General features: G+C 44.4%; 1 protein-coding gene across 1 annotated transcript in view; it reads left to right on the top strand.

Annotated features, from left to right (window-relative positions):
• Nucleotides 1-16,499, top strand: part of LOC148506737 (multidrug and toxin extrusion protein 1-like) — a 113,899-nt gene that overhangs the window by 37,797 nt on the left and 59,603 nt on the right. Inside the window, exons 7-11 of the mRNA XM_088446336.1 lie at nucleotides 2,722-2,819; nucleotides 7,149-7,246; nucleotides 9,074-9,187; nucleotides 9,282-9,349; nucleotides 15,355-15,463. Of these exons, the coding sequence (XP_088302462.1) occupies nucleotides 2,722-2,819; nucleotides 7,149-7,246; nucleotides 9,074-9,187; nucleotides 9,282-9,349; nucleotides 15,355-15,463 (487 nt within the window). The remainder of the gene's footprint in view (nucleotides 1-2,721; nucleotides 2,820-7,148; nucleotides 7,247-9,073; nucleotides 9,188-9,281; nucleotides 9,350-15,354; nucleotides 15,464-16,499) is intronic.

The following is a 16,499-nucleotide window of genomic DNA, read 5'->3' as shown; positions in this document are numbered from 1 at the left end:
CTGTAATGCTTAAGAAATAAATGTATTCTCAGTATGATTATAGCAGTTTGTCATGTGGTTGGCAAATCCTATTTAATAAACTGCATCGTCCAGCAGTGATGTCCATTGCTAGAATATGATAAACTTCACATTGTCTATGAGTTATTTTATGCATGAATAGTGTGGCTTTGACACTCAAGATCTTTAGTCAATTTGTTGTGGATTACTTCTGATAAATATTGAAGAGCAGGGCATGGATTGATTTCACCAAGAACAAAGATGAGAACTAAGAGGTGTATCAATAGAAAGACCAGACAAGTCTCTAAAGCTCTATGCTTCGAATGATAAAATCCACACTAATCCTCACCATGGGGTGCATGAAGTCTGTACAGTGCCAACATCTTTAAGGATTTATCAGAGCTGTTTGTTTTTATGTTCTTATAATGCCTACATTCTATTGAGAGGGTGGGTGGCAAAATTTTCTGGGTTGCATCTTGGCCTGCACAGACCACCACTGCAATCAGCCACGGTTGCTTTAGAAGCCTGGAGCTTTTGGATTTATTACTGCATGCTCCCAAGAGATCATTTGTAGCTCAGTCCATATCTAAACCTGCTGACTGTATTGGTGGCATCTGCATCCTGCAGCCCACTAGTGATAAAGTCTTCCTCAACCACTCAGGTCTCTGGCTCTTGGTGAATTACTTCAAAAGAATAATCCTCGAGAAAGTTAACATATTACCTGCTCACAGAGCCAGAGCTAGACATTTTGGTGCCCTGTGCGAGAAAGTTCATTGGTGCCCTCCCCACCTCTGACTGCCTATATGACAAAGATATATATGTATATACACACACTATATATATATATATATATATATATATACTATATATATATATATATATATATATATATGTATATAGTGTCAGGTACATAAATAATGGGACATTGACATAATTTTCATATTTTGGCCTCTATTCACCACCACAATGGCTTTGAAATGAAACAAACAAGATGTGCTTTAACTGCAGACTTTCAGATTTAATTTGAGGGTAATTACATCCAAATCAGGTGAATGGTGTAGGAATTACAACGGTTTCTATATGTGCCTCCCACTTTTTAAGGGGCCAAAAGTAATAGGACAAACTAAACAATCCTAAATCTAACTTTCACTTTTTAATGCTTTGTTGCAAATCCTTTGCAGGCAATTACAGCCTGAAGTCTGGAACGTATAATCATCACCAGACACTGGGTTTCATCCCTGGTGATGCTCTGCCAGGCCTCTACTGCAAATGTCTTCAGTTCCTGCTTGTTCTTGGGGCATTTTCCCTTCAGTTTTGTCTTCATCAAGTGAAATGCATGCTCAATCGGATTCAGGTCAGGGGATTGACTTGGCCATCGCATAACATTTCACTTTTTAGCCTTAAAAAACTCTTTGGTTGCTTTTGCAGTATGCTTCGGGTCATTGTCCATCTGCACTGTGAAGCGCCGTCCAATGAGTTCTGAAGCATTTGACTGAATATGAGCATATAATATTGCCCGAAACAGTTCAGAATTCATTCTGCTGCTTTTGCCAGCAGTCACATCATCAATAAATAACAGGGAACCAGTTCCATTGGCAGCCATACATGCCCACGCCATGACACTACCACCACCATGCTTCACTGATGAGGTGGTATGTTTTGGATCATGAGCAGTTCCTTTCCTTCTCCATACTCTTCTCTTCCCGCCAGTCTGGTACAAGTTGATCTTTGTCTCATCTGTCCATAGGATGTTGTTCCAGAACTGTAATGGCTTTTTTAGATGTTGTTTGGCAAACTCTAATCTGGTCTTCCTGTTTTTGAGGCTCACCAATGGTTTACATCTTGTGGTGAACCCTCTATATTTACTTCTCTTGATTGTTGACTTTGACACATATACACCTACCTCCTGGAGAGTGTTCTTGATTTGGCCAACTGTTGTGAAGGGGTTTTTCTTCACCAGGGAAATAATTCTTCTGTCATCCACCACAGTTGTTTTCCGTGGTCTTACGGGTCTTTTGGTGTTGCTGAGCTCTCCGGTGTGTTCTTTCTTTTTAAGAATGTTCCAAACAGTTGATATGGCCACACCTAATGTTTTTGCTATCTCTCTGATGGGTTTGTTTTGATTTTTCAGCCTAATGATGGCTTGCTTCACTGATCGTGACAGCTCTTTGGATCTCATATTGAGAGTAGACAGCAACTGATTCCAAATGCAAATGTCACACCTAGAATCAACTCCAGACCTTTTACCTGCTTAATTGATAATGAAATAACGAGGGACTAGCCCACACCTGTCCATGAAATAGCTTTTGAGTTGATGGTCCCATTACTTTAGGCCCTTTAAAAAGTGGGAGGCACATATAGAAACCGTTGTAATTCCTACACTGTTCACCTGATTTGGATGTAATTACCCTCAAATTAAATCTGAAAGTCTGCAGTTAAAGCACATCTTGTTTGTTTCATTTCAAAACCATTGTGCTGGTGAATAGAGGCCAAAATATGAAAATTCTGTCAATGTCCCAATATTTATGCACCTGACTGTATATATATATAGTATGTGTGTATGTATGTGTTTATGTAAATATATAAACATTATATACTGTACGTGTGTATATGTGTGAGTGTATGTATATATATATATATATATATATATATATATATGAACATTACCTTTATTATGTGTCCCCTTGCTATCTTTCTGTTGATTTGTTTATTTTCTAACCCTAGGAAATCTTTTGGCCTCAAATTATCATTACTTCCATGGCAAACATTGTCATTGCACTCATGGACTACTTACTGCTGTTTGTATTAAAAATTGGAGTAATGTAAGTGTTCTTTTATCATTTTGTTTGAGATATTTCTTATTGTTGTAGACTTTACTGGTAACTATATAACTCTGCATGAATTCCATGAAACTCATAGTGGGAAATTTAGTAAGCATCGGAATTGAAACCCATTGCTTGGATTGCAGCATTTTCTCTGGGATGCAGTCAGGAAGCCAACGGTCGCAATGCCGATCGCCGGCTTCCCGACTGTTTTCTCTGCAGGTTTGGCAGCCACAGGGTCTTCTAGACATTACCAAGGAGTCTTAGAAATAAAAAGGTGCTCCCTATTAAAGTGTGGTTGAGCATATCTCTGCTATGCAAGAGAATTGCAACCGTAATGCCAATTGTTAAATAACACTTGCAGCAAGCTCAGAAAGCCCAAAGCAGCGGATACAATAGGTCTGCAAAGCTTAGGACTTTTTAGTTTAGGAATAGAGGACCTCATTCAGAGTCGGTCGAAGCGGCCGCACGGTCGTACGGGAAAAGGGGCCGGATATGCAAATGATTCCCTCGCAAGTTGCTTCCATAAGTTCGGATCGGTAGCTGGCCAACCAAGGGGAGGAAGCGGCCGGAATTAAAAAAAATATGCCCCCTTCTCGTACGCATTGCACGTCATCTCCGGGCATATAAGGATTAATCGAGACCATCGGGAACCATCGGAACTGGTCGTAGAGCTTAAGGTTGACCATACCCTCTCTTAAGCTCTACGATCATGTCAGTGTAAAAACCTCACATGTCACATGTGCCATGACGCTACTTTGTTAATTATGCACTCCCATAAACTGTATGTACTCCCATAAAACGCCGTTCGCATAATTAGGCACGCCTGCGTTCGGATCTCCACTCCCCCGTTTTCAAGCACCTTCCCCTGTTACCACCCACAAACACCTCAATCTGTCACTCAAACTACCGACCTGGCTTTGTTCAAGGAGAGAGAAATTTCTGATCGTAGCGGCTAGTTTGCGCACGCGCATTGCGAACTTTACACATGCACAGTATAGCGAACATCGGTGGCGTACGACCGTGCGGCCGCTTCGACCGACTCTGAATGAGGTCCAGAATATCCTGATGCCCATAGAGGAGAGCAAATTCCTAGCTAAAGTGCGTGGAAAGGGCCATTTGAAGTATTGGAAAAAGTGCGGGATTTGAGTGATAGAGTATTTCAACCAAGGACATTCAAGCCTGAACTGTTATATCATGTAAACTTAAATGATAGAGATACACTGGCCTCTTCAGGTGGCAATACGTTGTCAGGGTTATTTAGATAACAATTGCAAAAACTTTTCCAGTTTCCCAAAAGACAAAACTGTAAAAAACTGTTACAAATTAATTAGGGCATGTTTCCTTTTTTCAGAGATCGCGAGCCACATGATAGCTTTTAATCTTGACATAGTTACTGATCCTATGGTACCAGTCTGTCTCAAGCCTTATTGAGTTCCAGAAGCTCTGAGGTGCTATCTCTGGGGAGGTTCAGAAAATAGTAGTCAAAAAGGTTTAGCCCTATAGAGTTAATACCCAAGCCAGATGGTTCAATATGCTTTTGTAATAATTGCTGTAAATGAAATGATGTTTCAAAATTTGCTGCATATCCCATGCCCAGAGTGAATAAGTTAATTGAGAGGTTAGGACATGCCCATTATTTCACAATTCTTAACTTAACCATGGGCTATTTGCAAATTCTCCTTACAGACTATGCAAAAAACAAACAAACAGCATTTTCTGACCCTGACGGCATATTTCAGAATACAGTGTTGCTGTTTGAGGCTACACAGGGCTCCAGCCTACTTTCAAAGTATGATATATAAGATACTTAAAGCTCATTATAATATGTATCTGCCTAACTGCACCTTTGACAGTCAATTTTAGTTGTGACTGGGAGCCTCAACTACAGATAGTCTAAGCAGTGCTCTTAGAGAAGAGGAAACAACTGTTACCCAAAAAATATATGCTATTAGTCTTCAGCAGGCAAAATACCTGGGATTTGTCAGAGGATGAGATGTTATAAAACTGTAGGTAATAAGTTTGATGCCATGCAGGGGTGGCCATGGCATATATCGAATAAGCTTGTAAGGGCATTTTTGGACCTTATCTGTTACTACTGAAGTTTTATGATTTATCACAGTTGCTGCACCTTTAACTGACCTGACTAAGGCAAGTAAGTTAGTTGTATTTAATTGGACTCCTAATACAGAAAATGTATTTATAGAGCTGAAGAAGACATTGGCCTGATTCTGAGTCAGTCACACACAACGCCTGATGTTCACAGAGTTGAGCGATACTTTTGCTACTGCGCTTGCTTGAAAATCCCTAAAAACTTGTACAATGCATGCTTTGACCTTCTTGATCTATGCTATGCTTCTCCTCTATACTACTATTGACCTTATCTATACTGCTCCTCTGTCCCTATCCTGCTCTTTATCCTCCAGCATCCTCCTCTATGCTTTTGCCTTTCTCACACATCAGGCAAGGGCCAGAGAATTATACACTGAGTCCTGATTGGGAGCTCAGCACCAGAGCCATAACTAGACTTTTTGGTGCCCTGTGCCAGAGAGAGCATTGGTGCCCCCCATTTTTAAATAGGGACATAAGATAGTGCACCTGAAAAAGGGCCAGGGAAGAAATAGGGGAGCACAGGAGATGCTGGGGATAAAAGAAGAGGAAGCTACAAGTGAGAATGATAATAAACAGGAAAATTTACAGGCCAAAACAGTGCCCCCTGCCCTGCAATGCCCTGTGCCATGGCACTGGTTGCACTACACTAGTTACGGCCCTGCTCAGCACACAAAGTTAGTGAGTGCCGGGGAGGTGCTGTGTACAACATACCTCCACAGGTACACTATGGAAGAGATATCAATAGTAGGCCACAAGCTAAGGCTGTTCTATGCAAATCCTCCCCTGGTGACCGCCCCTCAAGTTCTAGTCACTCAACTGCCCATCTCATAGTGAGTTAAGGTCCCCTGGTAGTACAGGCATGCATCTGAAAGTGCAAGGACTAAGAGGCCCACTTTGAGTGTCTTTAGATGCTGTAACACTGCTTGGTGCATTTTTAGATGCAACATTTGGTTGCACCATCAAAACTGTCACCAGCCCCATGCTGGATGCAGTTTCTTGACAAGAGTATGGCCTCCAATGAAACTGTACAACTTCGTGCATCTAAATAGCCACCTCTAAGTTTCTGCCCTGGAATGCCCAGCATATTTCCAGTACATTTCTGATACTTTCATCTCAATTGCAACTTCATATAACGCATGCACCATAGGAATTTCTCAGAATTTTTGCACATGCGTAGTAGCAAAAATCACTCAACTCCTTGCATTGCATGTGATTCAGAATCAGGTCCAATGTGTCAACAATGTATACAGGCTCCATAAGGAAACTATGGCTATAATGTATCTTCCCAAGGAATAAATATAAAGTAATCATGTATCATATGTATATGTGCAAACCAGTTATATTTATTGCCATTTTTCTGCTATGTTTCCAAACAGAGATAGACATATTACTAGAACTATTCTTGGACAAAAGTGCAATAAAATGGTTGTAAAACATAGCATGTCAGTACTTTTTGTCATGTCAAAATAAAAAGGGGTAAGGCAAAGAAGAAAGTTGAAACAGTTGTGAAATTAATTTAGAAATTGACAATTTGTTGTTTTTTAAACTGATACTGGAAGCTTTCCACCTTATACATTTCCCATATATGGCATATTACCTGAAAAGGTACTCAAGTGTAATTCTTCTGTTGCTATGTTTTATGTGCATTTTATAAAAAAAAGTTGTGCATTGATATAGCTTTATGTTTTTTATCATAATGTATTCATTAAGCATTGTGAAATTTTTGACAAATTAAATCCAATTTTTAACAATCTGTATTTAAGCTACTTACAAAGTCACATGCCAGGTGTGGGTTCTATAGTGGTTATAGGACATTGTTTTCAATTGTGAGTCTGAGATTTAATTTTGGGAATTTGGGGAGAAAGATCAGGTGGGTGTGTTTTGATTAAGCCTTTTACCCACATGTCATGCTTGCACAGATAGGTTTTGCCATGACAGGTAAAAATGCTCCTTTTTTCCATATAAAGAAGCAAGTCATACATTAGCAGCTTGATAGAAAGCATATTTTTGGGAAAATAACATCATATGCTTAACAAATTGAAGTGATGGCTGCAATCAAAATAATGTATCGGTCTACACACATGTAGATCAGCCATTACTTATTATGTTTTTTTGGAAACCCTAAACTTTAATAAAGAATCTGACAGTTTAACAAAGTATACGTACAGGAGAGTGCATAAAAAATATTTAACACCCTTTATAATTTCTTCCTACTAGTGGTGCAGCTGTTGCACTCTGTACAGGTGCTATTTTTCAATGTATAACACTCCTCTTCTACATTCGAGTGAGGAATTTGCACGTTGCCTCTTGGTCAGGTATGTCTTCTCAGATGGATGTTTTGAATTTGTGGCTAGCTAGTTAATTATATCAAACTACATATTGGGTTAGGTGCATTGTGAAATTATCATTGAGAAGAATATTCACAATGATATGTAGTTGGGCAGTTCTATATAAGTGGAATCCAGGATTAGCAGGATATACTACAAGTACACATGAGACAGAAAAATAGTCTCCTCCCACTTTGTGACATCACTTGTCTGCCTGAGGCTATCAAATGTTCAAAACTGCTCTATACTTGGCCTAATCTTTCCATTTTTAGAAATGGTTATTAATGTACTTATAAGAAATATATATCTTTGCATATACAGATATAAGTTGTGAAAACACCTAGGTAACCAAAGGACATCAAGTATTCAAGGGGAAAGATACAAATGCGTTACCTGAAGTGTAGATAAAAATAAGTAACTGCAGGTATGTTTTAAGTATAAATCAAATGGAGGTATTAACATACATGTTTACTTCAATACAAGCTCTTTCCACAAAGGCCATTTCTATGAATGTGCCTGGTGTTTCTCATAACCCTGCTGTTTCATTTTTAAGTAAAAATTATGATTGTTTGTTGCAAGTTGTTTAATTTTTTAAAAGATGGTTCATAGTGCTTGTCTTCTTTTTTGTCACTATGCTATAAATTGTTAGTTTGTACTTTATAGAAATAAGGGCCTGATTCAGAGATAGATCAATTCTGATAACTCCGCAGATTGACCGATTGTTTGCCATTGTGCATGCATGTAAGCCGCACCGCGCAAAGCGCACCGACTGAATGACGAATACGCTCACACAGAGGATTCACTCGCAAAGTGAGTGACAAGTAGTTAGCGTTTGGGGGGAGTTAACGGGTGGTTAGAAATACGCAGGCGTGTTAAACCATTTAAACACTGTTTTTTGAGTATGTAGTCAGGAAGCCGGCGGTCGAAATGCCGACTGCCGGCTTCCCGGCTGTCAAATCCCGGCATGGGACTAATGATAGGTGCCAAAATCCCGACGCCTATCATTATCCACCCGCCGAAATTCCGACATCCCCGAAATACCGAACGAAGGTAAGCAGGGCATCGGGACCTCTTAGCCGTCGTAGGGGGGGTTAGGTTTAGGTTCTCCCAGGGGGACTTAGGGTTAGGCACCCGCCCCGGGAGGGTTAGGGTTAGGCTAGGGGAAGGGGAGGTTAGGGTTAGATACCCCCCTGGGAGGGTTAGCTTTAGGGTGTGGGGAGGGGGGGTTAGGCTTAGGCACCGCTAAGGGAGGGTTAGGGTTAGCGGGGGGATAGGGGTATGGATACCTCCGCTGTCGGGATCTTCACCCATCGGACTGCCGGCGCCGGGATTTCAATCGCCGGCCTCACGGCCAGCATTCATACATACCGGTTCTTTTTAGGGTGTTCATAAATTAGCAACTGCGTTCTTGCTCGCAGCAGGAAAGCCCTCTGCGCATTTGGAGAGCCGCTATGTCTGCGACAGCTTATACTGCCCAGAAGGCGTATGGTCGTCTAATCTGCGTTCGATGTTTACGTTTTGTGCATGAGCGGCGGATGTGAGATGCTTTCAGTCTCTAAGCACTGGATGGTGAGTGAGTCATTAGCATATTTTTGCAATTGCGATTAATGAGAGATCGCAGCTGTAATGGTATTAGCATCCACATCTGAATCTGGCCCTAAGTTTGTAGAACAGACTGTTTTTTTAATTTGTAATGTTGGGTCCTAGAATTTCTAGAAATAATGATACCCACTGTATCAGTGTATTTTAATTCTTTAAAATGTCATTGTGCTGTGCACCTTTTAGTTATGACAGTTTTTCTTCTTTTAACTACAGGATGGTCTACTGAATGTTTGGAAGACTGGGGATCTTTCTTTGCACTGGGAATACCTAACATTCTAATAATAAGCATTGAACTTTGGGCTCAACAAATAGCTATAATCCTAGCAGGTTACCAAAGAATTGTTCCAATTTGTTCCAATTTGCACTTATACTGTAACGCCAAGTTGTATTGTAATGTTACTGTTTCTTTGACTTTCTTTAGGTCTCATAAGTCTAGTGGAGCTTGGAGCACAATTAATTTTGTATCAGTTGATCAGTCTAGTGCAGAAGGTACATAATTATTTTTCTAAATTCATAAGTCATAATCTGATTTATTTAGTTTTTTATTTCTTCTTCGGGGTCCATGGGGTCCACAGCTGATACGTTGGGGTAGAAGATCCGGTCACCAAACAGTTACAATGAGCTCTCTGCTCCCAGGATGCACCGGGTCCCTCCTTCATATACCCCGCCCCCGGCCATAGGTAGCCAGTTGTTTTCTGTTTGGTGTGATACACCACATAGACAGTGGGACTGCAGGAGCAGTCCCGCAGATGAGTAAAAAAAAAAGAGAGTTTTACTCTCCATATGGGCGGGCGGTCCGCGCTGACTGAGAAGCAGCCAAGCGTCTGATGGGAGACGCACCGGTCGCCCGCTACATCTACCCCTTCCGGCGCAGCAACACTGGTGACGAGCCAGTGATTTTGGTAGGGGCATAGGGCCCTGGACTGCAACCGGGACAAGGGGATGCAGGTAAGAGGTGGGACCGGTGGCCGTTGACGCCAGGACCATGTGGCGGTCCGGCCTGCGGCAGTGGAGACTGGCCGGGGGCACGCTGCAGTGAGGAGGCAGACCAGGCTGTCTCCCGCACTAAGACCACTGGGACGTGACAGATGTCCTGACAGCCGGGGGTTAGTTGGCGGCGGCCATGTCAGTTTGCCGGGTGGGTCCAGGCAGCATAGGGGAGGTCCGCTTTCCCCGGTGGCCCCTCCCCCGATCCACACGCTGGTACAGCTAGATGTTCACAGCGTCTGGGTTGCTCCTCCCAGCCTCCTCTATATGAGTCAGCCTCAGAACACTCTCAGGTGCTCTCAGTCGCTGCACACTCAGGTGGCTGGATCAGTCTCCCTGTATACCTCTCCTACGGTGACAGGTTTTTAAAGTGCTCTCTATCCTACTAAGCCTAGGGCTGTTCGTAGTGATAAGTAGTGGCGTAACTAGGGCAGGGCGAGCAGGGTGTGTGCCCTGGGTGCCGTGGGACCGGCGGCGTGGGGGGGCGCCACCGGCCACGGTCCGGCCCGCCCTAGTTAGCCACCAGTGTAGCGCCGACCGCAGTGAGTGCGCTCAGCGCTACACATTTACACTGGACCGGCGCTAGGCTTCCAGCGCCCCCGGTTTGGGGGTACCCTCAGCAGATGCAGCCCCCTATGGTTATGCCCTCTATGTTTCCATCATGAATGAACATGTGTGCTGGTCGAGGCATGGCGTCATCCTCAGCAGCTTTTCAGCAACCGCTGACCAATGCAGCCAAAGACCAGACAGCGTTCGGCCTCTCACGCAGGCCGGGCCACAGAGAGGGGTGAGTACTCCAGTACAACCTCAGAGGAGGAGGAGGTACATGATTCCTATCAGGAGTCTATCTCCGAAGAAGATGAGGATCATTTTTTAATAGCTGATGTTCCCTTTTTGATCAGGGCAGTCAAATCAGTGCTGAATATTGATGAAGGGGAGCCTCTGCATAGAAAGGTACCGCTGTTTAAACGCCAGAAGGTGGTCAAAGCAGATGCCCAAGTCAGAGCATCTGTCAGAACTTATGGGGGAAGCATGGAGATGTCCGTGTAAGAAAATCCATCCTTCAAAAAGGGTCGCGGCCTTATACCCTTTTCCGTCAGATGAATGTGCAAAATGGGAAATTCCGCCTTCTGTTGATGCGCATGTGGCACAACTGGTAAAGAGTACCACGCTACTTATTCCATCTGCATCCTCACTTAAGGATGCCACGGATAGAAGGCTTGAAGGTTGTCTTAAAGCAATCTTTTCGCTATCAGGAACGGCCACTCGTCCAGCTATGGCTACAGCTTGGATTTCCAAGGCCATTGAAGAATGGATAAAAACATTGGCAGAGTCTTTGTCAGACGCATCCAAGGAACAGCTGGAGATTATTTCCTTTGTTAAGGAAGCAGCGTCTTATAAGGGAGATGCGGTGTTAGACGCTGATATACTTCTAAGGTATCAGCGGTTGCGGTGGTGGCACGCAGAATCCTGTGGTTGAAAGACTGGAAGGTGGATGCGGGATCCAGGAAGGCCCCCTAGAATCCTTTCCATTCACGGGAGGTATTATTTTTGGGACAGAATTGGACAAAATTGTGGCTACGGTGGCCGCTTCTAAAGCAGCTGGCCTACCTTCAGCAGTTCTGGCTAAACCCAGACAGTCATCCTTTCAGGTTTTTCGGCCACAGGGTAAGGCCAGAGGTCAGCCCTCAATGAGATTTAATTTGACTAAAAGAACGGGATCTAGGAAACCCTGGCAGAATAAGCGTCCGGCTTCCAGAGCCCAGGATAAACGAGTGGCCTGATGGCTCGGGCCTCCCCCTGGGGATCCCACGGTAGGGGGCCGAATTCTTCGGTTTTCAGAAGCCTGGCATCTCACGACAACGGATGCCTGGGTTCGGGGAGTGGTCTCCACGGGGTATGCCCTGGCATTCTGGAGAAGTTCTCCTCGAAAATTTTTGGGCATAAATCCGGAGGAGGGTTCTGTAAGGGCCTTGGCCCTTCAACAGGCAATACAATCCCTGCTGACTTCAGGAGTCATTATTCCGGTACCAGAGAATCAATTCCAAAAAGGGTTTTATTCCAATCTGTTTTTGGTTCAGAAACTGAACGGGTCCTACAGGCCTATTCTAAACTTAAAGGGGCTCAACACATTTATCCGAGCACCCAGGTTTCGTATGGAAACACTGCGGTCGATCGTGTTGGCAATGGAGCAGGGGGATTATATGGTGTCCTTGGATATACAGGACGCGTACCTCCATATACCAATCACCCGACCCCATCAACAATTTCTGCGATTTGCGGTAGGGGGCGAGCACTTTCAGTTTCAGGCTCTACCTTTTGGCCTGTCCACAGCTCCCCGGGTGTTTACCAAAGTGATGGTGGTAATGATGGCATGTCTCAGACGCCAGGACATCAGGATCTTACCTTATTTGGACGATATTCTGTTGCTAGGACTGTCTCCGCAGCAGTTGCAGAATCATTTGGGACTAACAGTGTCCTGTCTGCACAGTCACGGCTGGATCATAAACAGGAAAAAGTAATCACCTCTCCCGGTACAGCAGATGTGTCACTTAGGGGCAAGCCTGGACTCCGTGGCGCAGAGAATATATCTGCCAAAGGAGAAGATTATGGCGCTGCAGTTGCGGATACGCAGATTGCTTCACAACAGATGGATATCTGTCCAGTCAGCTATGCATGTGCTGGGGTCGATGGTATCCACCTTCAGTATGGTGGAATACGCCCAGTTACATTCCAGACCATTGCAGCAGTTGATTCTGTTGCGCTGGAACAAGGATTGCCGCAAAATCAAGTCCCAGATACTTTGTCTCTCTCCAGAGGTTCGGTTATCCCTGTCGTGGTGGTTGCGGACAAGTCATCTCAGCCAGGATCACCCAGTTTGGGTGTCGGATTGGGCACTGCTCAAGACCGATGCCAGTCTTCAGGGCTGGGGGGCGATGACGGGTTTACACACGTTTCAGGGGAAATGGACAGAGGCAGAAAGTCGTCTGTCCATAAATATCCTGGAACTGAGAGCGGTATTCAGAGCAATCCTACAATTGCACCGCAGTAGCCTACTTCAATCATCAGGGGGGCACGCGGAGTCAGGCTGCCTTGACAGAAGTGTCAAGGATTCTGGTTTGGGCAGAACATCACCTCCCCACAATATCAGCCGTATTTATTCCAGTAGTCCTAAATTGAGAAGCGGACTTCCTGAGTCGGCAGGAGGTAAATGCCGGAGAATGGGCCCTGCATCCACAGGTATTTCAAAGCCTAGTGGTCAGATGGGGTCTACCAGAAATAGACCTCATGGCATCAAGGAGAAACAACAAGGTACCCAGATACGGATCCTGAACCAGGGATCCGATGGCTGAGTTTGTGGACGCACTGGCAGTAAGATGGCATTACGGCCTACCGTATCTCTTCCCGCCATTTGCTCTTTTTCCCAGAATCATCGGGAAGATTAAGCAAGAGGGCAGTATGGTGATACTAATAGCTCTGGCATGGCCAAGATGCCATTGGTTTACCGATCTACAGTCTCTTTCCGTGGACACTCCCTGGCCTCTTCCGTTAAGACCAGATCTGTTAATACAGGTACCCGGATCTGCCACCCGGATCTGCCTCAACTGTCTTTGACGGCATGGCTCTTGAGGCCTCCGTCTTGAGGAAGAAGGGGTTTTCCGAGTGTGATACAGACAATGTTGAAGGCACGTAAACCAGCCTCGGCTCGAATTTACTATAGAATTTGGCACTCATTTTTTCAGTGGTGTGAACTGAGGAAATATGACCCAGGGGGTTTTCGGGTCTCTAGAGTGCTTGCTTTTCTTCAAACTGGCTTGGAAAAGGGGCTCCGCTTGGCCACCTTGAGAGTGCAGGTTTCTGCCCTTTCGGTTTGGTTTCAGTGAAAAATCGCTCTGATGCCAGATGTGAGGACGTTTTTTCAGGGGGTGCTGAGAATTCAGCCTCCCTTTGTTCCCCAGGTGGCTCCGTGGGTTTTGACTCTAGTTCTCAGGGCCTTACAGGCTTCACCATTTGAGCCTTTGAAATCGGTAGACCTCAAATGGTTGACAGCGAAGACCGTGTTTCTTCTCGCTATTGCATCTGCGCGCAGAGTCTCTGGTCTAGCTGCGCTTTCTTTCCGCTCTCCCTTTCTAATTTTTCATCGGGATAGAGCGGTACTTCTTACTAGGGCAGGATACCTTCCAAAGGTGGTTTCTAAGTTCCATATGAATGAAGAAATTGTGGTCCCAGCTTTTCAGAATACAAGCCTGTCAGTAGGTGAGGCTTCCTTGGATGTTGTCCGTGCGCTACGAATTTACGTAGAGCGCACCAACAGATTGAGGAAGTCTGATTTCCTTTTTATACTTTATGGCTGTCATAAGCATGGCTTGCCAGCCAATAAGCAGACACTGGTCAGATGGATTCAGATGGCAATTTCTCAGGCATACACACAGGCTAGCCTGGTGGTGCCGGACTTGGTAACAGTGCATTCTACATGGTCAGTGGGACCTTCATGGGCGGCCCGTTGGGGCGCCTCTGCTGAACAATTGTGCAGGGCAGCCACATGGTCTTCCGTCCATACTTTTGTCAAGTTCTACGCATTTGACACCTTTGCCTCTCAGGATGCCTCCTTCGGGCGTAAGATTCTCCTCTCTTCCGAGACACAGGAGCATCCCCGCCCTTAGAGGTTAGTGCTTTGGGATATCCCCAACGTATCAGCTGTGGACCCCATGGACCCATAAGAAGAAAATAAGAGTTATGGTATAACATACCTTTGTTAACTCTTTTTCTTCGAGGTCCATGGGGTCCACAGGACACCCACCCTAAAGCACCTGTGGTTTTGGGGTGTCTCTATAAATTTCCTTTCTCTATGAAAGAGTGGTCTAAAGAGCATGGGTTCTTCTTTCTTGTCTTTTTTATCTTCGCCTGCTTGAGCTTGGAAAGGAAGTGGCTACCTATGGCCGGGGGCGGGGTATATGAAGGAGGGACCCGATGCATCCTGAGAGCAGAGAGCTCATTTTAACTGTTTGGTGACTGGATCTTATACCCCAACGTATCAGCTGTGGACCCCATGGACCTCGAAGAAAAAGAGTTAACAAAGGTATGTTATACCATAACTCTTATTTTTTTCTAAATCTATTTTATTAAAGTTTCAACAAACTAGAATATACAACAAAAGGTACATGTTAGGCAGCCCAAGGCAGTTAAAATAACAAAATAATTAAACTGTTACCTTATCTTATCACAATCGTAAAATGTACAATTATGGTACATCAATATAAATTAATCATGTGATTCGCACCAAAAATCAGGATGATAGGGGAGGGAAGGAGACAGAGGGGGTGTTAGTCAGGTGAGCCACCTCAACTTTTAATAAAATTAATTGGCACATAAATTTGATGAAGACAAAACAAACTTATAATGATGAGTTAAAGGTTGAAGAAATCTAATCTCCCATATATATGTTTTATTTTAGTGTAGTTTTCCAATATGTCCCTTTAATTATATGTTTATCCATAACATTCTAGATTCCATTTTCACTCGGAATGGCTGCGAACATTAGAGTGGGCATATTTTTAGGAGCTGGAGAGACTAATCAAGCAAAGAAATCTGCTAAATTGAGCATGCTTGTAGCAGGTAAGAATATATGATAAACCCTAGAGATATGCTTTATCTTATAACTAAGCTTGGGTATGCCTTAGAAATGTGTAAAAGTTACCAGTATCCATTAATATTATGGACTGCATTAACACTAAGGGCATACTAACCAACTCTCCCTCCTTGTCAGGGAGACTCCCTGAAATAGCAGTAATCTCCCTGTCTCCCTGAAGAGTCTATCAATCTCCCTGATTGCACTTTACCCCAATATGAAGCTGTTATGTTTAAAAAAAACTGAGATATATACATTCAAATGTGATCATTAGTGTAATTTCCCTGCGTTGGTTATAATACATAATGATCCCTATGCATCTTCTGAAAAGTATTAGTGTGTTTTCAGCCACATGTAGATCTTACTAACTGCTTTTGGGCGCATTTACATTTGGATGTAAGGCAATTTTATGACGCGCCTCTCAGATGTAGCAGTACACGCCCACTTATAGCCATGCTCATAGGTGCTGCTTTCACTATCTCCCTGAAATGCTTTTTCAAAAGTAGGCAAGTATGATCTCAGGGGGTCATTCAGACCCGCTCGCAAGCGGGTCAATGTTCCCCACTGCGCCTGCGCACGACGGAGGGAGCTCCGTCGTGCGCATGCGCAAGACCCGGCGGGCGACGGGCTCACCATCGCTCCGGGTCTTGCACCAAAGGGGGCGTGCTGTCGATGTTGATTGACAGCACGTCCCCTTTGGTGGGCGTGCCGGGGTCGTGCCTGCCAGACGGAGGCGCTCCCATGGGAACGCCTACCGTCTGGGTCCGGCCCCACTGACATCACTAGTGATGTCAGTGGGAGTGATTTTGGCTCTGATAGAGCCAAAATCACTCCAGGGCTTGCTGGTAGCGAGACCCTACCGCAGGGTCTCCGTCGCAAGCACGATGGTCGCGATGGTCAAGACCATCGCGACCATCATCATGGACGCTCGCTATAGCTGTGGGGGGCAACCCACAGCTATGCGAGCGTCCATGAGGACGCTCCAAAAAAAGGTAGGAGGGCCCTGATTCAGAGCGAGCGCTC

Source organism: Taudactylus pleione, unplaced genomic scaffold (assembly GCF_031769625.1).
Source record: "Taudactylus pleione unplaced genomic scaffold, aTauple2 ptg000397bl, whole genome shotgun sequence".
Taxonomy (NCBI): domain Eukaryota; kingdom Metazoa; phylum Chordata; class Amphibia; order Anura; family Myobatrachidae; genus Taudactylus; species Taudactylus pleione.
Note: the sequence above shows the minus strand (reverse complement) of the source record. Positions and strands in the feature narration are given on the sequence as shown.